Source organism: Pezoporus wallicus, unplaced genomic scaffold (genome assembly GCF_028554395.1).
Source record: "Pezoporus wallicus isolate ANWC-B61680 ecotype Strahan unplaced genomic scaffold, APGP_CSIRO_Pwel_v1 scaffold_14062, whole genome shotgun sequence".
Lineage (NCBI taxonomy): Eukaryota > Metazoa > Chordata > Aves > Psittaciformes > Psittacidae > Pezoporus > Pezoporus wallicus.
This window is the reverse complement of record NW_026640917.1, coordinates 175,252-200,611: the sequence shown is the minus strand read 5'-3', so window position 1 is coordinate 200,611 and position 25,360 is coordinate 175,252. Positions and strand designations below refer to the sequence as shown.

The 25,360-nt window shown below is 49.6% G+C and overlaps 1 protein-coding gene across 1 annotated transcript; it reads left to right on the top strand.

The window, feature by feature from the left end:
* Nucleotides 1-46: 46 nt before the first annotated feature.
* On the top strand, nt 47-24,665 carry LOC130605601 (tyrosine-protein kinase ZAP-70). The gene is made up of 13 exons (XM_057421209.1): nt 47-409; nt 14,893-15,349; nt 16,628-16,788; nt 17,383-17,521; nt 19,277-19,355; nt 20,011-20,051; nt 21,018-21,066; nt 21,641-21,821; nt 22,445-22,651; nt 22,924-23,116; nt 23,326-23,466; nt 23,982-24,094; nt 24,457-24,665. Exons 2-13 carry the CDS (start codon nt 14,948-14,950, stop codon nt 24,578-24,580), a joined length of 1,830 nt encoding a protein of 609 aa, XP_057277192.1. The 5' UTR covers nt 47-409; nt 14,893-14,947; the 3' UTR covers nt 24,581-24,665.
* Nucleotides 24,666-25,360: the final 695 nt, after the last annotated feature.

Sequence of the window (25,360 nt, the reverse complement as noted above, 5' to 3'; positions counted from 1 at the left end):
AGCTGCTGAGCCTAGGTCTTGACCATCACAAACCACAACTCCAAAGGAGCCCTACTCAGAGACAGCTCTTCACCTCCTTCCTCAGATCTGTTTTCTTCCATAGAAGACCCATGCCCTGGCACTGAGAAGCTCTCTGAGCTCTTTCACCCTTCCGTGCTACACAGCTTTTATTTTCTCTTCTTTCCTTTCCTGTGCAGCAAGGAAATAGGTCACATTTCAAAGAAACCAGCAAACAGAGGTTAGCGAATGCTAGGCAGCGCACTGGATGCTGTGGCCCGGTCCCCTCCCATCTTCCAAAAAGCAACGTATTTCTCACTCGCCAAAGAAAACTTTCCCTCTTTTTTCCTTTCTGTCTTCAAAATCGCTGTGGCCAAGCCCTGACAAGACATCCCACCCATCTGCAAGCCAGGTAAGAGGCACTTTTTGCTGTTGGTACCTTTAATAGCTCTTAACACGCCACGGCTGCTGCTTCTTTGTCTCGTACCTTTCTGCGCACCCTGGAGCACTGGGGGTTTGGTGGCAGGAGGGGAGATCCTGTGCAACGTTGGTGTCAACAGGCCCAGATTTATTCACCGTGCGGCTGCTCTGCCTTGTCTACTGATTACTGCATTGGTTCAGAAAACGGGTGTAAGTTTAGGGACCATTGTCTTCTCTTTGAAGTCAGGGGTGGATTTAGGTCAGAAGATGCTGAAACAACAGCCTGTAGCCCAATATTCAGGCCAGATGTTCTCTTTTTAACCCCCGGACATAACATCAAAACTTGTCTCCTCTGGAAGTTCCTCTTTAAACTGCCTACCGGCTTTAGTGGCAATGTGGGAACATTTAGGATACCTGGCACCTGCTGAATGATGCTCCAAATACTTGAGAAGGACTTCAGGGATTTCCTACTGACAAATGCACCAGCGAATATACCCCAAACCAGAGGCCTCTGTCAAACTCACATTTACTTCCTTCTATTTCTTTGTCATCTCGTCTGTTTTGCTCTGCACTTGATGTGAAAAACAGTTCCAAGTCCCATCAGTTCAAGGTTATGGAATAAACCAGAACGAAGGAAAGTTGAGATTAAACCTCAGAAAACATTTCCTAATGGGCAGATCTATTAGACTGTGGAATAAACACCACAAGGACGCAAGGGAAACCCATCACATGAGCAGAACTGGAGAGGGGACCAGAGAAGGGATGAACGAACTGATCTACATGGTTATGCTTTCTGAGGTATTTATGATATCTGTATTTTCAACCTTTCATCATCCTTTTTCCTCTGGGGAAGAGAAAGGGTCCAAGTCTCTGAAAAGCTTGCTGAAGTTCCTGGGAATGGGATCTCCTAAAGAAACATGGATGATGCCACAGCAGTGGTTAGAATCCACACGTATACACATGAGCGTGTTCAATGACTTTAAAAGTTAATTCCCATGAAGACCTTAACCAGAAAGAGGGTTTCCTCAGAACTCTCAGACAGGAAGGATTATGCCACAATCTCTGTAGAGCCCTGTGAAGCAACTGGCTTCACAGAAAGCAGAAAACCTCAGAGGCACCAGGCTCTGTACATGATCCAAGCTCACTCAACCGGCTACGTAAAACTTGGCTTGAGCAGCCCAAGTCTGAAAGGTCCAGTGTGGTCAGAAAGGACAACAGATGTGTCAGTTAAGCCAAGCTTTGACTCACTCAAACCCCAAGCAGCACAAAAGCTGAGATGCCAATGGCAAAGGATGCCACTGAGATGATGGTTCTTTCATTTCTAACTGCTGTGTTGGTCTGAGTTGAGTGATGTGACTGGGAACAGGAAGATGCAGGGAGCAGTTGTTACCACGGGGCAATGAGAAAATTAATCTAGAGTGTTAGAAACACACACAAGTACAGAGAGCTGTTATCAAATAACTTAAAGCCCCCCCCATTTTGTTTATCACTTGCTTTCCCAGGGATCTCTGCTAACTCATATGGTAGCATCAGGTGAGCAACATCAAACAGACTAGGTTAGGAACTGAAGTATAATACTTGCATAGTCCTTTCCTCACTGGTGCAGGAATATGCGCTTTAAACACAGTTTTCATCACTCAATGTGCTTCCTTAGTCTTGTAATAACCCCAGAGGTGCCAGGAAAGGCCCCCCATGGAATTGCATGGGCAGAGCAGAGATCAGAGCCAGGCTGGAGAGAGCCCTGAACAGATTCCAGAGGCCATGGAGGACACGGGGCAGCTTTCTACAAACTCCATGCAGAGCCAGCAAAGTTATAGCCACTGTAAGGGAGGCAGAATGGCTAAAGCATGAACTAAGGTCTTAGATAACTCTGCTTCCCTAAATTCTGTTCAAATAACTGTAAAAAAGCCTTTGCCATTATTATTTAGAATAAACCAAAAACCCTGTGCAGATCTAGCCCATTATTTCTCCATGCCTCTGTTATATACTTGGAAATAGAGATAGCAAACTGCCTGTAAGTGGAACATTTCAACACTCAGAACACACCTTTTCATATAGGAAATGACTGATGGTGAACACAAACTTCCACTCCCACTTGCAAGTCACACGCTTTGCCCAAAAACATGCTGGTCACACACAAACACATCCTTACCCTTCAGAGCTAATAAGCCTTTGCAAGAAGAGCAGAGCTGGTCAAGTCCAAGCCTATAGCTTGCCCTGCCTCCAGTTGTATTCATTTTCCTCTTCAGGAACTCCCTATGACCGCCCTGTAATCCTGCACAGTCTGAAGTTTAATCCTCATAACACACACCAGCAAATATAGCCTCATTCTGCTTTGAAATAGTGCTCAAAGAAATCCTGAACAACAGCAATGAGGCAAAGTTTGTGCTTCCATGTTGATGAAGACCTACCCCAAGACTGTCACTAACCATCAGGACAGTGTTTTACACATGCAGTTCTGGAAGTTCAGCCGGATGCTGCAGAATTCCCCTCCTTCTTACAGATTAGATTTCAAGCTCAGATTCATCTTTTGTCTTCTAAAACTCCAAGCAGAACAACTGATGCTCAATAACCTTTGCTGTCGAGCTGCAGATGCTAGGCTCTGGGCTGAGTTTCTACTTTATTTGCCTAGTTTATAATCTTAAAGCTCCAGATCTGCCAGTGCAGTGCTCAGGCTCCAGTCAATCCCAGTGTAGCTCCATCACTGCTCTGGCCCTTCCTACAAACCTGGGAAAATATTCCCTGGGATGTTAAACACGCCCTTGGCATACAAGAACCATCTCCCACTTCTCCGTGGCTACTTTGGTGAGTAGCACGTGCCAAAGAGAAGCACGGAGATCTTAAATTCATCACCCAGTGGACCATTTTCAGAAGCCCCTTGTGAAGCATGACCTCAAACTGCTTCTGCCTGCTGATTGCCATCGTCTCTCAGTTCATACCAGGGCAGATTAGCCAAAGACATCGTTTCCTAAGTCACAGAAGCCTCTTAAGCCAGTAACAGCCTTTGGCTTCCAGCAGGATTGGGGTGCCTGATTTGCTGCTACTCAGTGCCTGCCTCTGCGCTATGTTCACAGCTACCTGAGCTGGCTTTGGGACTGGGAACATCTGGCTGTGGTCACCCCATGCAATGCTAGCGCAGGATCTTTGTGGGCAAGAGGGGTTAAAGGCAGCCACAGCCGCTAAACGCTTCTGCATACCATTGGGCAGACCCTGCATGAGCTGAGCAGCCAGTTCACACAGGACCTTCTGCAGGTGCATCACAACATAAGGATCCTACGCAGCAACCCTGTACTTGTACTTGGACACTACTCCTGAGCATGCAAAAAACCCTCATAGGACTGAAGTCATTAGCAACTGCATGGCTAATCTGGACTGAAAGGGATGGCAGGAGGGTTTGTGCTCTTCTCTCAGATGATGCAGAATTACTTTAGCAGGGACAGGCGATGGGTTGGTCCAGTGAAGAACAGATTATTCACTTTTTCCCTTGCCCATCTGCTATCCTGCTCCTACCTGCCTCTTCTCCATCGCATTAGAAAACTCCCAGCATGCAGCTCTGGACCACATCACACTGGGATCTATAAAGTTGCTGGGATCTGCAGGTGGAAAGTTCACAAGGTTTCATTTAATCTTATTAATTTTTTTTTTTAAAGTGAAAATCATGACTTTCTTTCCATCAGATGCTTGTGCAGATCCCAGAGATTACTTGTGATATTGTACACGTACGGTTTGCCCCTCCTTACCTATTCGAGATTATAATCTTTCATGCCCAGAGCTAAGAAAGCAGAGGTAGCAGTACCCAGCATAGATATGATATGACGACTAGAGCCTTATTTTATTAAGTTAATACAGCTCTAGGGAGGAGTGTGAGACTACGCACATTTCTACAAACCAGTGGAAGAAGCATCCTCCCTACATCCTGCATCTGAAATTCAAGGACCTGTAGCCATTGTCATGCAATCCCAGACTGGTTTGGGCAGGAAGGGACCTTAAAGCCCATCCAGTCCCAACCCCTGCCATCGGCAGGGACCCCTTCCACTGGAGCAGCTTGCTCCTAGCCCCTGTGTCCAACCTGCCCTTGAACGCTGCCAGCGATGGGGCAGCCACAGCTTCTCTGGGCACCCTGTGCCAGCGCCTCAGCACCCTCACAGGGAAGAGCTTCTGCCTTGTATTTAACCTAACTCTCCCCTGTTTAAGTTTGAACCCAGGACAGAGGAATATCAGTGAGGGTCCTGCCAGACTCAAACTGTGCAGACGGGTACTCGGCACAGACTCCAGTGCTGTGGCTGAGCTGGGAAAGAAGCCAGCAAACACTGCCCTAGGGAACATGATTCTGATACAGGAGCCAACAACAGAGAAGAGCCCTACAGCCACAGCAAAGTGTGGCAATAGCTGCCAGAAGCACGGGTAGGGTTTCCAGTGGTGCCTGCATCCCTCCAAAACCCTGCTCCAAGGGCAGGGTTAAACAGCACCGGGCACTCCTGGGAATTCAGCTGGGCCCACACAAGGCAGGACTTGCCCTGCTAAGAGGACTCTCTGCTAAGAGTGCTAAAGAAAAGCCTATTTACAACTGACTGTTGCTGCTGAGGCACACCCACTATGCAATGAGCTGTGAAAGCAACTACAATTGTGTGAGCAGTGCCCCAACAACTGCCAGGAACATCCAGCCTGTCCCTCCATGGCTGGATGCAGTCCCACAGCCTAGAGCGCTCTGCAGGACAAAGCTCATGGACCACAATGTTCTCCTTGGAGAATCTGGGTTATTGGCATCCCACATGGCCAGCTGGCAAGGGGAGGAGGCTGCAGGAGGGTGAAGCAGAAGATGAGTGACCAGAAAGTTTCCTGTGAACCCTCTGCTGCTTGTTCTAGTGTCTTGCGTCCAAGAGGGAAAAGAGGATGGGTGCTTGCAATGGGGTGGTTGGGTACAAGGTTAGTTCAAAGTTGGTTTTCCTTGGTGGAAAACTTAAGGCAGATGGTGCATTTTGCCCGTGTAAGAACAGATTGAGGACAGGTAGACTTGGATTAATACAACATCCCATTGACAGCATAGGAAGGACAGAAGCCAATAATGTACCAGGCTGCGGAGAATGAGCTGTTTTTTCACCTCAGTCACCATGTAAGCTGGTCACTGATTCACATTATAGAAATGCTCTGGAGAGTATTTTCTGCATGCAACCCTGGTCCACAAGCAAGGAGAGGACTCCAGTCTGATTTCAGACACTGGTGCTCACCAAAAGACCACCAAAAATGTCAACAGTGGATGCAAAATGCTTCTGCATTCAGTGGTTTTCGGTTTTCCACGGAACATTGGCCAAACTGGAGATTACATTGGCCAGAGAAAGAAATTGAAAGTATTATTTTCCCTAATGGAATTGCAGAAATTAGATATGGGAAAGTCCTGTTAGCTCATCCCAGTTTCTTCCTGCTAGGGAGGATTGTTCCCTACAGTACATTTTCTGATCTCATGTTAAGTGACCAGCAATGGGACTTCCACTATTTCTCCTGTTCCATATCCTGATAAATCTTATTAGGAAATGTTTCTTGATAACCAGACTTACTTTCCACTGATGAATACGTTCTCCTTTACCCCGTATCATCTTATTGGCACATTCAAACCAGCTTTTCCTCTCTGAAAGAGGATCATGCTCCTTAGATACCTTGCTCTCAAATTTCCCATCACTCTTGGTCAACAACTAATGCATGTGCTCCATCCCTAAGAGCTGTACTCATTAATCAGTCCAGTCAGGCCCTTCATTGCTCTCTCCTGAACCTGTGACGTTTCCAACACTTCTACTATCAATTCACCTACTGGAATAAGTAATCTCAATAGCATCAAGGTGCTGGGATTATGCTGGCCACTGGTACTGAACCACACTGGTGGTGTTTATTTCTTAAACTGAAGGAACTATTCTGGTCTGCTCCATGCCAACAAAACTCATCTCTGCATGTCTGAGAGTGCACCCAGTGCTCTGCCAGCCTCTTCCACACCTGGCAGCAGCTTCCCCCTGCTCTACTTACAGTAAAAGTCTGCTCCTAAAAGCCAGTGCTATGGCTGCAGCACCGGCGGCGAGCAGTGCCCAACACATCCATTTGGTCATGTTTGGATCCACTGCTGAACTCCCTTCTCCTGGGCTTCCCAAGTGAGACTGAGAAACCCTGTGACTCACAACCATTAGAGCCCATGGTGCTTACTGCAAGCACAGAGCTTTGCTTTGTGTCTCAACCAACTTCTGAGTTGGATCTTTACGCTCTGCCTGCCCAAATCCCCTCTAGCAGTGCTGGAGAAGGCTGTCTCCCTGTTATGGGCAGCACAAAAGCTGCCGTGCCCCAGTAGAACTGATAACTCAGCATCCTACCAAGTGTAGTACAAAAACTCAGCATCCCATCAGGAAGGCATCACAGCCCAGTGGCCAGAGAGCCCTGAGCACCAGAAGCAAAGAAGGTTTTGGAGCTCTGCACCTGACCTGATTGCAACTGCACACACAACAGTCCTCATCTCTTCAATTTGCTTCTATCTCTTCCTCCTCCCTGTCTTTCCTTCCCCCTGGGCTTTCCAGGGCACAGCCTGTGCGCTCCTATGGTGGTTGTGATCTTCCACAGATCACAGGCATCACAAAACATAAATACTGCTAAAATGTAAGCTCAGCTATTACTTATAGTGATAAGCATAAATGCAGATGTTTATGTAACAAAACCACTGTCACTTGGTGGCTGGAAATAGAGTTGTCAGCCACTTCACCACCTGGTGCAGGCAGGGGGAGAGGTGAGAAAGGCACATTGCTCAGCATCCAGCCTGCTTAGCAGGTTTCAGCCCTTCCATGGAAAGGACGCACTTATCACCAACAGAAGGACTCAAACCAGTGCAGGACACTGAGTTTATGTCCAGTAAGATGCATCACAGCCAGTGCTTACTTTGGCTCAAAGCTTTCTATGTCAGCTTTACTGCGCCAGGCTCAGCATCAATTCCTCATGTGAATATCTCAGTTAATCCTTGTGCTGCTGGCCACTGCCCACATGCTCTGTACTGGCAGGAGTCAATGGCTAGGCCCACGAATGGTGTGTGCTAAGTTGTTTAGCTCAGCCAAAGCCCTTCACAAGGTCCTACAGGGAGGCCAGGTAGAAACAAGCAGAAGAGCAGAGCCCTTCTCCTCTGACTTATTCATGAGCTACTGCAGATTTCTGTCAGTGCTCCATGGAACCATTTACTAGCCCCAAACCCCACAGCATCCTGCTGGAACACTGACTCTTCTCTGGTTAGTTGTCAACACCAGCTCCACCTTGGTGGCAAGGGCAAGCTCTGTGCTCACTCATCCCCAAGACAAACATCTTGACATCATTTCTTTAGATGCCATGACCCACAGCTGAGTTATCAGACCCCAGGAGCACTTGGATAGGAGGCAGGAAACTGCATGTACTGTGTTTAACTACGTACCTTAGACCCTAATTAAAAGCTGTTCAGGATCAATGGGTCTGGAGCCAGGAGTGTTTTCAGTGGCTCTACAAAGGATCAGCAGGGTGTTTTCACAGCCTTCCAAAGTAAATCCACATGCAACAGATCAGCACAAGCTGCCTTAGGACCACACAATGACTGCTTTACCCTGTCACACAGCAGTGTGCTCATGGACCCCAGCTCCCACCTATTCCAGAGCTGCCCTTAGAGGGAAAGTGCTCACCTGGGATGCTTGGCTTGCTCCAAAGTCACCAAAACCCAGGTTTCTATTCCTGTACTAACCCAGTCACTGAAGCCTAAAGCAAAGCTCTGCTCTGTGGAGGATGCAGGGGTCTGGGTACTTGTGCCAGGCTACATCACTGGATGTTCATGAAACGTTAACGTCAGCTTGAGTTCAAACAAAGAACCACCTTCAGTTAAATTTTCTGTGCTTCTCATTACAGCATTTTAGGGAAAATATGGTTCTTTGCACTCTGATTTACCAGGATCTGCGAGGCTCCTACCCAGAATCATAGAATCAGCCAGGTTGGAAAGACCTTTAAGATCATCAAGTCCAACCATTCCCTCAGCACTACCAAGGCTACCACTAAAGCATCTCACCAAGGGCCTCACCTACATGGTTTGTGAACACTTCCAGGATAAACACTTGCTCAGGGATCTTTCAATGGAAGATAAGCACTAGATAAAGAACCAATACCCTTTTCTTTAAGGGAAGGGCCAAGTATTTAGCCCAAACTCCTCCAGCTGGTGGCAGAACTTGAGTCAGCTCTGTGGCCAGTGACCACCCAGTGCAAAGCAAACTAAGAGCAGCCACTTGCACTGCTCTTTGCTGCGATCCTTGGGTGCTGAGGAGCACACAGAGATCCAAGTGCTTGGTTCTGTCTTTCCATCCATACTCCCCAAGGACAGGACAACCAGACAGCAAGGTTTTAGTAAGAGACAGATACACCACAGGCATGACCACATGTAAACAGCAAACAAGTCTGTGCATACAGCAATTTACCTGTGTTAATGCTGAGGTAGTAACACACCATCTGCATGACCCAGAGACCCACTGGACCACCCTACTGCAATACTCTCACTGCGCTTTGCCTCTTTGACTTCCTCGCTATGGCACTGCAGCAATACCTGCCCCAGTCTCCTGGGCAGCAGCAGTGCACGCTCATGAGCATCAGTGAGGAGCCCAGAGGAAGCAGGGTAACCCCAGAACACTGCTTTCTGGGAACCAGGCAATCCCGGCCGTTAGAACAACAGCTTGAACAAAAAAGGGAGCCCGTTCTACCCACCAGCCCCCATGCAGGTGGCCTTCCCCCTCCCCAGCCCCCTCCTTGTCTCCTGCTCTCGAAGCTTGGAGGAGCAAATTGCTTCCGCTCATTAGCATTTGACAAATAACCACAGAAGGAAAACAAGTCCCCAGCAGGATATGAATGAGCTCAGGCCTTTATTGCCATCTGACTGCACCAAACAAGCATGTCATCAATTTTCCATGCTCTATTGCACCATTTCTCCCTTTCTGGGGAAGGATGAGCACCCTTGTCTGCTCAGGCAGGGTTCAGAGTGGCCAAGTTGAAACAGAGCAGCACAGAGGTGTGATCTGAGAGCCATGAGATGGGAGCAGAGGTGGCACATGGCATCTTCTGAGCCTCTGGGCACAGGTATGAGTGTCAGGAGGCTCTGCAGGAAGGGTTCGTGTATCAACCCTTCAAACTAGAAGTGTTTTAACAGAGCTGAGGGGACCCAAAGCAGCCTGCCTAGGTCACATCCTGGCTGAAAGGAGGCACAGAAAACCAGTCACCCATTACCTCTATCACTGGGTCAGCACTGGCTGCTTCTAGCATAGATGCACTACAGTTAAGGTCAGAAGCATTTGAGCGGAACCATGCCCTCTATTTATATTTGATCACCAGTAATACTGGGACAGGGTGGCATGAGGTCTCTGGCCAAGGATTTAGAAAGGGGAAGATGGGTACTGATCTTCCCACCACCAGCATTTCTCAAAGCCTGTGTCTGGTGCAGTCCTGTCACTGTTGGGAGCCTTCACACCAAGCGCATCCCAGGAGCACCAGGTCCCTCTGTGGCCCTTGCAAGTGTTGCTGCGCAATGTTAACATTTTTCCACCCAAAAAGGCCTGTGGACTGTCGCTGGGGCCAAGGGGTTCCCATGTTCCACTTCAAAGAGGGAGGAGGAATAGGAAGCATCTCTGTACCTGGTGTGGGATGCACAGGCAGTGGACTTACCTGCTTGCTTCAAGGGCAGCAAGAGCAGGCAAGGTCCTCAGTGGACATGAAGCAGGTTTTTCTGTGGAGTAAACACAACCCTGTCAGGCAGGACTGAGTCAGTGATACTCGCCCAGATGCTTATCTTGCCATGCAGGCAGAAGGCTCACTGTTCCTGAGCACAGACACAAATGGGCTCACACTTTCATGAACTCCCACTCACACGGAGTTCAAGTGTGAATAAATGCTTGAGGAGCTGAGGTTTTAATGAAGAGTCAGCAGGGAGGGTAGGAAAGCAGTTACAGCCAGGAATGTGAGTGCTCATGAGGAAATCTTGGGAAGAGCTGCCATGGAGCACATAAATAAAATAAAACGTTCATCAGGAACAATTAGGATGCAGCCAGGCCAATCCAAAGTTCAGTTTTTCAGGTTTTTCTTTGAACTAAGAAGCATTTCAAGTTGAATCAAAGCGATTTCAAGCCTTTTGTTACATAACTCAAAACCACCCCATGTGCCTGAGCTCCAGGAACGAGCTCTTCAGCTCATCCTCTCGCACGGTGCCAGCTCCTCCTGGGGAGGATGGCCTGGAAAGGGAATTTGTACACTGCAGACAGACATTTCTCAGCCCTTCACACCTTCAACCAGGCTCTTCACTGTAAACCTAGTGCTCAGATAAGCAAAAGGAATCCAGGGGAAGGGATGGGGGGCAGCAGCTCCTGTGCAGCCTGGGGGAAGCCAGGCCCCTGTACATGGCCAGCACCCCTGCAGGTACAGCAGCTCTTCCCTCTGTACCTGCTGCTCGAGTCCCACTGTGCTTTCTGCCACCCCTCTGTGCACCTCTCACCCTGCTCCCACCCCTAAATCCTGCCTGCAGCCTCTGCTCAGCCCCGCTCCGCTAAAGGGCTGGAAAGAAGGGGCTGTAAAGAGCGCCTTAAGAAAGCGCATTTACTCGCGCATTAACTGCAGGCGGGTGTAGGCAAGGCGCCGCGAGAAGCATCTTCCTTACCCAGGAGGTGTTCAAAGAGGCCAGTTCACACCAGCAGGAAGACAAAGAGGCAGCGCAGGCCGTTTGGGAGCTCAGGACGGAGCTGATGCGCAACAGCGACCCCCGCCCAATCCTTCAGGCTGACCTCACCTCTCGCCCATGCCACAGGCGCAGCTCCCCGCGCACATCGGACCCTCCGCTATCTCCCCTCCCTCCCCAGTTAAACACCCTTGATAAGGTGTTAAAGAGCCCCCTCCCTCCTCAATTAAACACCTTGGTGCTAAAGAGCCCCCTCCCCACATTGCCAACACAAACCTTAGCAGCAGCTCTACCACCACTTCCCGAGCCCCTTAAAGCTTCTCCAAGGCTGATTCCCCATTGCATGGCTCCCATCCTCCCAGGTCTCCCCTGGGCAGGTCCCTCCTCTACCCCAGGCTGACCCCACCACTTTAAAGAGACAGCACAGCCAGCCAGGGCTGTGTTAGACAAGAAATTATTGCTGGTAGGACAATGGTACAGAAAATATGGCCCTAACAGGATGCTGAAGCACGCCAGTGCCTCCTCCGGTTTCACCAGGGCACCCTGCTGCTCACAGGGACTGGCTCTGGGTTTACACAAAGTGGTTCTGCTGTTCTGAGAAATGACAAAATCCAACCAGCTCCTGATGGCTCTTGTCTGATCTAAGTAAAACCAAGTGGCCAGTGATATATATAGATCTGATCGACATCTCGAAAGCTTCCTGCTTGCCTTTCCTGTGTGTTGTGGTGCACAGATTCGAATACTTTTTATATGCTGTTGCTTTTTAAAGTGCATCTTCATGTCAACACCAACTTGTGGCCATTACCACGGGAGCCCTGGTCTTAAGGCCATTCTCTCTAAATGCTATTTCCAGCCTGGGGGTGGTGGTGCTCCTGAAGCCAACAGCAACACCCGGGATCTGGGTCACTGCATCCCAAAGGACAGGAGATTCAGCAGGTGCTGGAACAATCAGGTCCTTTTACTTGAAATTAAGAGTGGTGGAGAGTCCCTTGCACAGCTTCTTCCAGGCATTGGTTTGTTACGTTCATAAAAGCAATCCATGAAATCAGTTCTCATTTTCATCTGCATTTCACAGTGTCAGAAAACAAAATCTGTGTGAGGTTTGTGCGGGTCTGTTGAGCTTGTATCAGGGCTGCTCAGGTTGCAGAGGTAGTGTTAGGAGCAGTGCTGTAGTTGGGAAGAGGAGCTTATCTATGCCCAGAAGACCCTGTGCAGGTGGATGAGCAATAGGAAGAGCCAGGATGGTAGAATAAACCTTTTTAAAGCAAGAGCTTCCGAGGGGCTAGGAATCATCCTGTCCAAATCTGCCCTCAGACTTGCAGGATGTGACCTTCCTTCAAGCCTGGGGACTTGGGAGTTTTTTCTAATTAGGGTAATTTTCTAACAGGTTTCACTTGTGGCACAAGGCTTGTACGAAATGGGTGGCATCACCTGAACCAACCTCTGATCCCTGGGTTCACTCTCATATCTCTATGAGTCTCTCTTGACTCACAGCCCTGTGCTTGGAGAGGAAAAGCAGCCTGTTTATAGCAAAACCCCTTGTGTAGGCAGCTGGAAACTCTGTGGGAGCTCGGTGGTCATCAAGGGCTTCTGCCCTCTCATTTTCACCTCTCTGAACAATTGCCAGACATGTTCCATTTGCTGTGATGCTCTGCTCCTGGACTTGCCAGAAGAGGGAAGGGGCACATTTGGGTACCTAGTCATTGCTTATCCCAGGTAATTAGTGGAAATTAGTAGCACATGAAGAACATCAACCTTCCACTGCCCACTCAGCACTTCTTCTTCCCGGACTTGTGAACATGACTCATGAGCCTGACTACAGTTAAAACCAAGAGCTGCAATCCTCACTTCTCACATCCTTCCTTCCTGGGACCTGCCTTCCCCTGGGACCAGGCTAAGGCTAGGAAGACCTGGCAGTTGTCTTGTCTCAGGAGCTGAACCCAGGGATTATACCTGTCCAGTGCCTGGGCTGCTTTGATGCCTGGAGACCTCAAGGAATCAGGACGTTGCCTTGGTTCTAAGCACTGACTCCAGTTAAGGTTTGCCTGCGGGGTGTTTCCCTTTGCTTTCCGTGCCCCAGACTGGCAGGTCTGCCAAGACCCCACTTTGCTTCGTTTGATGAAAGGGGCTTCACAGCTCACGCTTATTTGTGCTGCACTGGGTACGGTTTACGCTAGTCCCGCACCCAACTGCAAACGCCACTGACGGCTTCCTGTTGTGGTTTCCTGCCTCCTCCTCCGCAGAGCCTGCTCTCCCTTCCTGTTCTCATCCGGGCCATTTCTGGTCTTAATGAAGACAACAAATAGGTAGAGAAGAGGCTGGTTGCCACAAATCCAGCCCCCCCGTGGGTCTTTGCTGTTGTAGCTTGAGCAGAGCAGGGTGGCTGCACACAGCAGAATGGTTTCCTCCTGATCCCTACCCCGTTCCTGCTGACACAAACCCCTTCCCAGCTCCAGCCATCCCAGAGACTGGCAGGATGCGGCCCTGTCACTATGCTGCTGAGTGGGCTGGAGCAGGCAGAGTAGATGGAGCAGGGCTGAGCACCAGCCCAGGCACAGCTCCAGCCACTGCCTGGGAGCAGAGGACACTTCAGGCGTAGTGCAGTGGGGCCAGCACGTTGGGCAGTGACTTCTCCCATCATGTCCAGAAATGAGAGTTACCTTGGGAAGCATACAAGGCACATAGCTGGTGTGCTGGCCAAAGAAACAGTGTTTTTTTTTCTACTCTGAAAGCGGGTGATGCATTTATGGGACATGTGGAGGGAGAAAAACACTCTGATCTTTTAGGTGTCAGCATTCACACAGTGACAAAATCAAAGATCAGGCTCCAGGGAACGAATGAATATGATAATGTTTCTATTAATTGCTGGAAATTGGCTTGTGTTTGTGGGTGGGATTTTAGATGATTTGATACCAAACCTATAGCTCTTTGGCAAAGGGGGTCTGCAGTGACTCAGTCACAAAGTGCTCTTTCTTGCTGGTTCCCACTGGAGCTGATGCTACAGCAGCACATTCATTTGGGGGTTTATGCTGTTCTGAACAGGGGGCTCTGGTAACACTTGCACATTGCAGCTTGGCAGAGACAGTGGGATTAAGCTCCCGTTGCAGTGACAGTGGCCGCGTGTGAGCTCCAGCCAAATACAGAAAGCAGCCAGCGTCAGGTATTGTGGGAAAACATCCATAAAGTATTCAAGAGACAATTAGAGGAAGGTTTCAGCTTGTTGCTGTCATCTGATGGTCAATATCTGCCCAGAAGCACTCAGGTTTAGGTTTATGTCCTTTTGCTATGTTTGGTGTAATTGTGTACCTAAATGGGTTTAGACACTTAATGCCCATCTTGTGTTGGAATCAAATTACATTTAAGATTTTGGCATTTTAGACCCTCATGGCAAAGCTGATTTATTCAGAGAGGCAAAAGAATTTCCTTTTATTGTGAACAGAGCTGGGGAGAAAATGGTAGGAAGTCAAAGCTAAAAACTTTGGATGGATTAAGAAGCACATATTTAATAGTGAAGATATTTAACTGCTGGAACCATTCACTGTAGGATTTGGTGCATTCTCTGTTGCTCAAGATTTTTAAATCGAGGTTAGATGGATTTTTACTTACACTTTCGTCAGGGCAGGATTCACTGTGGGGTATGAACGCACCCATTGCTACACCATGCGATGAAACGACCCTAGAGGGAGTCAGCTGCGGGCTGAGGAACCTGCAGGCAGACCAGGCTGGATTCCACCTAAACCTGTCTGCAAACTGACGTGTTGGTGAAGAGTTCTGCTTCTCTCTTCCAGCCCGAGCACCAGCAGCACGTGAGCCAGCCCAGGCCGTCCCGGTGAGCACACGGAGATGCCAGATGCTGCAGCTCACCTGCCCTTTTACTACGGCAGCATTGCCAGGGCAGAAGCCGAGGAGTACCTCAAGCTGGCGGGGATGTCGGATGGGCTGTTCCTGCTGCGGCAGTGCCTGCGCAGCCTGGGGGGCTACGTCCTCTCCATGGTCTGCAACCTCCAGTTTTACCACTACGCCATCGAGCGCCAGATGAACGGTACCTACGCCATCGTGGGGGGCAAAGCGCACTGTGGGCCGGAGGAGCTCTGTGAGTTTTACTCCAAGGATGCTGACGGGCTCTGCTGCACCCTGCGCAAGCCCTGCAACCGCCCCAGTGGTGTGGAGCCCCAGCCCGGTGTTTTCGACAGCATGAGGGATAATATGGTGCGGGAATACGTCCGGCAGACGTGGAAACTCGAGGTACCGGCTGCTGCCAAAGGTGGGGTGGGACTGGGGATGCTCCCTGGGGCTTACTGCCGCTTGTCACTCTGACCTCCTCTTGCCGCTGTCATCCCTCCTCTTACAGCATGGTAAAACCAGGCTCTTCTCCTCAGAGGCTGCTGGCACTAAAAGCAGGCTTAAATCTCTCTCTTCCAGTTTCTTCCTCAGAGACAGGTCTCGACATCTTCCCACACCTTCACTCTTCCTCTGTGTGGTGCCACATTGGAGCTCACTGCCCACCTTGCAAGCATTTCCCCACGTGCCATTTGCTCCTCTGGGGCACACGGGATGCTCACTTCAGTCAGGCCAATGTTCTCCGCATGAGCTGTCTGTGCCTCCGTAACATTGTGCTGAAGATGTAAGAAAACCAGGTTTAAATCCTTGCTCAGGCTTTCCTTGCTCTTTAAAGTCAGGGGAAGTTTTGCCTGTGAGACTGAGGTACTGGGCACTGCATCATGTCTCTCTGTGATGTAAATACAGGCAAGTTCATGGATTTTATTATAGACTGGAATACACAATGCATGTATAAGGCAAAACTGTGAATGGTCACACTGGCAGCCACAAAATTATCTCCTTCTCCTTGCTGTCACCTTGACAGTGGCTACTCAGACTGTTCTCCCAGAAAGACAGCTTGTGCATTCTCCCTATGGAGCCTTTCTTGGATAGATCTCGAAATCTGGTCTGGTTTAGACCAAAGGTGTTTGGCAGAAGGAGGTGTTCTATAGGGCTTCTCCAGGAGCCTGCAGGGTGGATGCTGGCAGATAACTCAAAGGACATTGCCACCTACTGGCAAACGAAAAACTACAGTTGTTCGTAAAGCATGGGGGGCCAATAAACTCAATTTAGGGTCCCCCACGATTTCCACTCCTTTAACAAGTTGTGGCTGGGGGCAGTGAGCAGCCAGGCTGAAGCACCAGAAAGAGGTCCTGGTCTTCCAGGAATGTGAGGTTGAAAGACACCCAAGATCCTGACCTCAAGATGCTCTGTACAAATGCGATAACTTCTCTGTTCCCTCAGCAGCAAGTCAATGGACTTGGTGGATTCAAGGGATGGGACCAATTTAGATAAGCAAGGAATTCTGCTCTGCAGCAGAACAGAATTCAACCCACTATTATGATAGTCATGATTAAGGCCATTACGAGATGGAAGGTCTCGTTTCCTGGGTCATGTACCCAAAAGGGTGCAAAATAAACTGTGCTGAAGCCACGCAAGAAGGCAGCAGAGTGGCAGAAAGCCTCATTTCTCACTCTTTTCCAGGGGGATGCACTCGAACAGGCCATCATAAGTCAGGCTCCACAGGTAGAGAAGCTCATTGCCACCACAGCCCATGAGAGGATGCCCTGGTACCATGGCAGCATCACCCGGGACGAAGCTGAACGGAGGCTCTACTCAGGGGCACAACCTGATGGGAAGTTCTTGTGAGTATGGAAAACCCTGGCAGATGTTGTGAACTGTCCTCTTTACCATTTCCCCCTCTCCACTACCCTCAAGTTACTTGTTTCACATGATGGTTCCTGAGAAGAGATTTAGCTGAATACTGTCAGACTGTGGTTACAGATCTCTCAAGACAGTGCTTGATCTCCATGAAGAGCCAATCTGGAGCATCATTTGTCTCTCGTGTTTAGGTAGCTCTATGAATTATGTGTGTTAATGCACCAGATGATATGAGATGCAGAGTTCAGGGATGAAGACGTTTAACACTGACAATGCATGGCCAATAAAATACAGGAGAAAGCATTGGCTCTGTATCTCTGCCAAGGTGAGACAGACCTTAGTTAAATTATCTCCTGAATGAGTTAGGGAAAGAAAGAATTAACTGGACAGGGTGGAGGAGAAGGGCAAGAGACAGAAGGTGAAGGGTCCCTTCTCAGCCTCTGCAGAGGGTGTCAGGAATGTGGCAATTCCAACAGCAGGATGCAGGAACACCTTATCATGTGCCCACCACCGCTGCAGCCATGATAATTTGTAGGGCAAAACCTAGGGTTGTTTTTAACAGTTCTCTTCCCTACCAGGCTGAGAGAAAGGAAGGAAAACGGCACCTATGCCCTCTCCCTTGTCTATGGCAAAACCGTGTATCACTATCGGATAGACCACGACAAGTCCGGCAAGTACTCCATCCCCGAGGGGACCAAGTTCGACACGCTCTGGCAGGTACTGCACTGTGGGATGCTGACCATTGGTCCTAATAAAGGGAAGGCACTTTTCCCCTGTTAGTCTCGAGGGCCAGGCCAGGCCATGTGGAGCTCTAAAGGCTTTAAGACCACAGATGGGTGGTTGTAGTCCCTTCCAGAAAACACTCACATTCCCTGGGGCTGGGTGTCTATCAGATCACCTCATTTCTATGCACTCCTAGCCGAGTGGATCCAAGTCTAGGATCTCACAGCAGCTCTGAAACAGTGCTGGCTTTACCACTGCCTTCACGCCTTATGCCAGCCCAGTGCCTCTCCAAACAAACAAGAGGATCAGTGCTTTTCATGTCTAGCATCAAGCCAGGGTACCTGGGATGGCTGTATTCATTATACTTGCACCCCATCAGCAACCATCACACATTCAGCCACAGTGTGCACCCTGGATCTCTGCGTGCAGCAAGCCCTGATGAGATTGCTCATCCCAGGCTGTCCCTCCCACTCGTCCCTCACTGCTCCTGGACCAGCAAAACTGATGTGTGCTGATTGGCACTTTATGTTCCAAGGGCAAAAAGCAGGGGGGGGGGCAGAAGCCCTGAGCCAGCTGCCACAGTCTTTACAGGACTGAAGATCCGAGTGCCAGGGACACATGGAATCATAGAACCAATGTGCTTGGGAAAGACCTTTAAGATCATCCAGTCCAACCGTTCCCAGCAGTGCCAAGGCCACCACTGACCCATGGCACTGAGGCCTTGTCTCCATGGGGTGTGAACACTTGCAGGGACGGTGCCTGCAGCCCTGCCCTGGGCAGCCTGTTCCAATGCCTGAGCACCCTCTGAGGAAGGATGTTTTCCTAATATCCAATCATCCTAATATCCTAACATCCTATCACCCCTGAGAGTCGGGGGCTTTGGGAAGTGGTGATGGCTGTAGTGCCCCAGCAGTCCTCATGAGGATGGAGCAGGGGTTTAGGGAATGTAACACATGGTCCAGCACCTCTTGGCACTGCTGGGGAGTCACACGCACCCCTGGAGCCCAGCCCCTGCTCCGGGGAAGGGATATCCAATGTTTCCTCCTGGGCAGGGCTGTCTGTGGGACAGTGACTTTGTTTTGCTGGGTTTTCCAAATTCCCAGGACTGTTTTCACTCTGAATTTGATGGAAAACAAAGGCTTTGGGGCATTTTTATGGCAACGGAACCATGCCAAGCTCCCAGTTGCAGATGAAATCTGAACTGGGCAGGAGGGGAAGAGACAGATTCGTCTCCTCTGCGGTCCGGTGGCCAGGGGCTGGGCTGGCTGTCTCCAGCCAGTCAAGTCCTCACTGTGCTTGAACTGATGGTAAAGAAACTACCCAGTTTTAAACAGGAGGTTAAAAATCTGCAGTGAAAACCTAGCCAGGATGCAGAGAGCTCACCCTGGGGGTCCTGTGGAAAGCAGAGGATTTCTTTCAGGCTTTATCAAGCACAAGACAACTGAAAAACCTTTCTGGCTGGGACAACAACAGCATTACAGTGAGAATGCCCTACCCAGCTCTCCTCCTGGAGATTTTCCTCTTGTCTTTCATCAGCCCTTATCTAACTTCCCAAGTTCTTCCCAGCTCTGGCAGGTATTCAGGTATGCAACACTAGGAGATACCGGAGTGCATAGATAGAGGAGAGAAAGGAATAAAGTATTCCTTCTGCCATAAATCAGAGAGAAATCATTCCCACATGAGTTGCTGCAGAGAAAGAGTTGATTTTCTCCTCACAACCATCTCTTCTCCCTCCAATTCCTTTCCCAGTTGGTGGAGTACCTGAAACTCAAACCGGACGGGCTGATTTTCTACCTGAGGGAAACCTGCCCCAACCCCAACATGCCAGGTGAGCTGACATCTCCCAGTGCCATCCCTCGCCTTGGCTTACCACCAAGAGGAACCAGTTTGAGCAGCACCAACCCAAGTGTCCTTTACCATGTCCAACCTTGCTCACACTCTGCTAGTGAGGGAATGATGAGGTCCTCTGGCAAACTGGGCAAGTCTCATGTCGTGTTTGCTAAGAGTGGCCCGGCCTAGGGTGGCCCAAAGTCAGGAAATCAGTGCTCCAAATAGGTTAGAGACTTCTGGAGCCACAAAGGCAGCTTCTAAAGAATGACGTGCTCTTTAGGCAGCAGGAAACATGTCCTGCCAGTCTGGCTCCTCGTGAGTCTCTTCAGCTGAAGACTCAAAACCATGGGTCACTGTCCTGCTCCAAGTGTCACAAATGTCACCATGGGACCTTCAGTCTCTTGGATGGGGGGCTCTGGGGAACAGCTCAGCCTGCTTTGGAGACTGTAGGGTTCTCCAGTGGGCCTGCAACCCCTGAGGGCTGGTCTAGGAATAACACCCACATCCAGGCATATTTCTAGACCTTTGTTGGCTAAAAGGGGAAAAGGGGGATGAGACAGAGGCAGCCACACAGTCCTTCAAGGACTGATGCTGTGATCCTGCTTAGGACATAGGCAGACTCTTAATAACGACTTCTCTTTCCTGATTCGCAGCATCTGCAGCACCAGTTCCACCAACCCATCCCTCTGTGAGCGTAAGTTTTGGGGAGGGTCTGTTCTATTGGTCCCTCAGTGGTTTAACGTTATTGCACTTCAAGCTTGCTGCTCAACCTCTGCTTGCTCTTCAAACTCTGCTCTAAAACTCAGTAACTCAAATGGAATATATTAAGCCCAGCCACAACGTTGTCCCCTTTCCAGCTTGGATGGGGATGAGGAATAGCTGGACACAGCTACCGTTAGAGCTGAAAATGGTTTCCATTCATACTGGGCTCCTTGCAACATGTGGGGCTGTCCCTGGGGAGCCCTCTCCCCACTGCCCTCCTTGCCAGGCAGGAGCAAGGAAGACGTGGTGGGATGCTGGGAACACTCAGCCTTGCTGCTGGCCGCTGGCCACTGGCCCGGTCTTTGTGTCCTGGCCTCGGGGTATGGCTGAACTCAGCCACCGCTCTCAATGTTGAAACCAGCCACTTCGGGCTCCCTGAGCCCATCCCAGGGCCCAGCAGAGGCTAAATAAAGGCCTGAGCATTCACCCATCATTCCCAGAGAGCTTTCGCAATCTGCGGTGGGATCCCATGTCACGGCGACCCTGCTGCAAGCAGCGCTGGCATTCAAAGCTGTGCTGGACAAAGGTGTCCCATGCTGCTTTGTCACTGTCTGCTTTTGGGATGGTGGCACGTGGTGTCCCTGCTCACAGGGACCGCTCTCTGGGCAGGTAGGTGTGCTGGGCTGCCTTCAGGCTTCCTGTCACAAAGCAAGCAGCAGAGACTTGGATGAGCCATCCTACTGCAGGAGACTTGTCCCTTTGGGGTACTTCCAGCCAGGATTGGAAGAGAAAAGTCAGCCGGATACCGCTGCAATCTCTTGTACCCACCCCAGGGTTTTTAGATGGAACCACCAGCTGGGCACTGCTGGGTCGCAGAGCCCCCGTCCCTCTCCTCTCCCATTACAAACTGAAGCAGTTTCTGGCTTCTTTATGCACTTTATCCCCATTTATTTTCCAGAGACACCTGGGGCCTCTAAATGCAGACGGATACACGCCAGAGCCTGTAGGTGAGCATCTTTGAAAGCCCTCTTGTCTTAACAGGAGAGAGGACCTGGGGATGTCACAGGAGCCACAGGGTTACCTGACACATCTACACCACTTTCTGGGCAAAGAGCTGTTACAAAGCTCCTTTCTTATAAAGGCACCCAGGAGTACCCAGTCATTTCAGGGTCCTGAGAGAAGAATATTGCCAAACTGCACCAGTGAACCAAGCCCTATCCCATTCCCCATCATACCCAGGGAAACAATTCCAGTCTTATTCCCCATCTTCCATCCTGCCTGCTAAATACTCAAGTGTATTCAGTTCTGTTTCAATGGGGTGAAGTCATGCACATACCCAGGTCTTGCAGGGTCTGATATGTGGGTCAGAGACCTCTCCCCATCCTAGCTCCTTCAGCGGCTGTAACTGTGAGAGGCCATGGGGTGTGAAAGGAAGGGATGTGCCCAGGAGGGAGGTTTGCGTGCTGGAGCTTGGGGAAGAATTGGTCAAGAGACTAGAGAAAACCGTCCCAGTCAGTGAGGGAAGGAGGCATGGGAAGGGTGCATCATTTGCTGTTACAAACAACTGTATCCCTTGGGAAGGTGCAGGAAAGTCGCGCCTGCTACCCATGGACACCAGTGTCTACGAGAGCCCGTACAGTGACCCCGAGGAACTGAAGGATAAGAAACTCTTCCTGAAGAGGGACCATCTGATGATCGATGAAGTGGAACTGGGGGCAGGAAACTTTGGCTGCGTCAAGAAAGGAGTTTACAAAATGAGAAAGTGAGTGCTGCCCTGAAGGATGCTGAGGAAGCTGGAGGAGGGTTAGCCTGTTTCTGGGTAGATGGACCTAGGTGATAATGGGGTGGAGGTATGAGATATCCTGGAATGTCAGTGATGACTTTCCACTGACTTTCAGTGGCAGCCTCATTGCCCAAGAGTGTGATTGCACACTCCCAGGCATAAGACTGCCACTTCTGAAGGCATTTTCTGGGCTCAGAGGAGCAAGTCCATGCTTCTGAGGTCATCTTGGTCCACGTCAGGGCAAAGAGGTGAGACTGAGGAGATATGCCATCTGTGTTGTCTATGAGTCCACAAAGATGGCCTTTGCCCACTGTGTGCCTGAGTTTCCCCCTAGAAAAATGACAGTGGCAGTGCAGATCTCTGTGTGTGAGATGATGCACCTCCAGATGGCAAATACTGGGCTACTACTACAGGGGCGAGGTGGTCCTTTTCTCTTTAGCCTTCCAGTATTGTGTAGGGATCTGTCAAAAAAAAGCCACTGTGATTGCTGTTGAGAGATCAAACAGTATCATGTGAGAAGCAGGTTACATTCCTGGCTGTGATACCTGAGTCCAGCTGCTGTTTAGTTCATCCCATGTGTGTTCCTCTTGCGCTCTATGAAGGAAGCAGATCGATGTGGCCGTAAAGGTGCTGAAGAGCAACAATGAGAAAACAGTGAAAGATGAAATGATGAAGGAAGCCCAGATCATGCATCAGCTGGACAACCCCTACATTGTCCGCATGATTGGGGTCTGCGAGGCGGAGTCCCTGATGCTCGTGATGGAGATGGCTTCTGGAGGGCCACTCAACAAGTTCTTGGCTTCCAAGAAGTGAGTACTGAATAAGATGTGGCTGGCTGATTGTCTGCACTTCTCATCAAACTCTTTGCTGCCAGGGGAGCCTAGCTTTGTAGGAAGCTGATAACAGAACAAAGAGATGTCTTTTCATGTGAGGTAACTGGGACTGATGCTTCCGGAGCAGAGATGTCCATGTTCATCCTGCCCTGATAGGCAAGAAGAAAGCTAGAAATCTTGGAGGGGACCATGGTGTACAGAGCAATGGCAGGTCCCTTATTACTGTGTCATCCTTTCATCTTCCCCAGAGACGAGATTACAGTCAGCAATATTGTGGAGCTGATGCACCAAGTATCCATGGGGATGAAGTACTTGGAGGAAAAAAACTTTGTCCACAGGGACCTGGCAGCCAGAAATGTCCTGCTGGTTAACCAGCACTATGCCAAGATCAGTGACTTTGGACTCTCCAAGGCTCTTGGTGCCAATGACAGCTACTACAAGGTAAGTAACAGCAAAGGTGAGCAGGGCCAGCAAGACAGCAGGGCTTGGGTTCCGTTTGGGATTCAGGGCTTGGGATCTTGAGCTCCCAGCCTAGGGCAAGGGGATATTTTCATCAGGGTTGAGACAAACATTTAGCAAAGCAGAGTTCAGGTTCAGTTCATAGCAGTCTGTGTCTCAGGGTGGAAATATTCCCCTTTGCTTTGCTACAGGCCAGGACAGCAGGAAAGTGGCCTTTGAAATGGTATGCCCCAGAGTGTGTCCTCTACCACAAGTTCTCCAGCAAGAGTGATGTGTGGAGCTATGGTGTTACCATGTGGGAGGCCTTCACCTACGGGCAGAAACCATACAAGGTGAGTCAGAGCCAGGTCCATCGCAGAGGAATGCCACAGTTTAGTCTCCCGCTCTATATCAAGCTGACATGCATTAAAACTATCATTTCTGTTTCCTTGTGTGGGTTCTCTTCCCACTGTCAGAATGGAAAGGAGGCAGGCTTACTTCCACTTTACAGAAAGCACAAATTAGATTGTTTGGATCCTGCAACTTTGTGTTCATTTAAGGGAGAAGAAACAGAAAACAAAATGATTTGGGTTTGAATCAAAGCAGAGCTTCCCTTTGATCCTTCTGCTCACTTGCAGAGATGAAAAATCAGTTGCTCAGCCACTGCTCTTCCCATGCTTGGGATGGGTCCTGCAGGCTGGGCACAACACCAGACGCTGCTGCTGGGTGCTGGGCTGAAAACAGTGACTGTATGGGTGTGTGGTGCATGGGCCCAAAGCATTGCCCCGGACCCTGCTCTAATCTGTCCCCTCTAATCCTGTTGCCAGCTCCAAAATCATTAAGCATTTCCTACTCGATCTTATCCTAGAAAATGAAAGGTCCAGAGGTTATCAGCTTCATAGAGCAAGGGAAGCGCATGGAATGCCCCACGGACTGCCCAGCAGAGATGTACACCCTCATGCAGCAATGCTGGACCTACAGGTAAGGCTTTCACTTAGTGCAGCTGTTTGCTGGGCATAAGAACAGCACACAATGTCTAGATGGCAACACCACAAAGCAAATGATGTCTCCTGCCTTGATCTCATTCCCTGGTCCATGATGAATGATGCACCTATTTCTTTATTCTCATACCCCTCCATTTGCCTGTACCAATCCTGGAAGATGTCAGAATGCCTGTGCCTTTGACCCTCTCTAACCCAGAAAAGTCCCATTCATCCTCCTAAGCCATTGTACAACTGGGCTGCTGTTCTCCCCCAGGTTCTTTTATGCTTGGCATCTTCTCATTGCTTCAGTCCACTTTAGTCCTTTCTGTTGACTCTGTTTGTTCCTTTCTGCCTTTGCAGATGGGAAGAACGTCCAGGATTTATTACTGTGGAAAACATAATCCGCTCCTACTACTACAGTATTGCGAACAAGACAGAAAATGGCTCAGAGACAGAGGACAAGTCAAAAGAAACTCTTCCTTGAGTTTCCTTCCCTGCTCCTCAACACGCTCCCTTCCCGCATGGGACCTGGAAAGGCTCTTTGTGAATTTTTGCTTTAATCTCTCAAATGCTGGTTTTGTTTCTCCAGTAGTTGCTGAACTAGGAACCTGGGAGATGATGCAGTCACAGCAGACAGGGGCACTCAGTTGTGCCTTGTGTCTCCAAAGAGCCAGCTGTGATGTACACATTCAGCCTGACCCAGCACAGGACAGAACAGACAGTATTATAGCTCCTTCTCACTCACTTCCAAAACTATCCCAGGACCTCAGAGCTTAATGCCTACCAGGCTCACTAAGGATGAACTGTGTTGGCTCCAGCAGACCTGGATTTTTCCAAATCCCTTAAACAATTCTTTGCAGGGAAACCACCTAAATTTCTGGTGAGGTTTGCCTGGGGTATGACACAAGGGAGCCATCAAGTCCCTTTCCCCTTGGCTTAGGGCAAGAAGTAGGTTCGCTCCCAGGAGTGATGGGGAGGAGCAGGGGAACAGAGCTGCATGGTGCTACTGCTTTGTCCTCCCTAGGCCCATTACTCACCTCCTGGATCCCATCTGGCCCCTCTGTGCTGATGAAATAAGCATCTTGCTTTTCAAGCCTGAAAATTAGTCATTTTGTAAATAAACTCTATATTTTTAACATACCTACAGCTCAGACTATTGAACTGTCATAAATGTTTGCAATGGCTTCAAGCTGATAAAAAAAAAAAACAACTTCTAATTTCTCTCCACTAAGCCAGGGTTTCCCTTCTTGATGCTCTCCATAAC

Excerpts from the sequence above, each read along its gene's own strand:
- LOC130605601 (XM_057421209.1), top strand. The coding sequence starts at position 14,948 with ATGCCAGATGCTGCAGCTCACCTGCCCTTTTACTACGGCAGCATTGCC. Across the intron at positions 21,067-21,640 it reads ATACACGCCAGAGCCTGTAG|GTGCAGGAAAGTCGCGCCTG; the intron begins GTGAGCATCTTT and ends TCCCTTGGGAAG. Across the intron at positions 21,822-22,444 it reads GGAGTTTACAAAATGAGAAA|GAAGCAGATCGATGTGGCCG; the intron begins GTGAGTGCTGCC and ends CGCTCTATGAAG.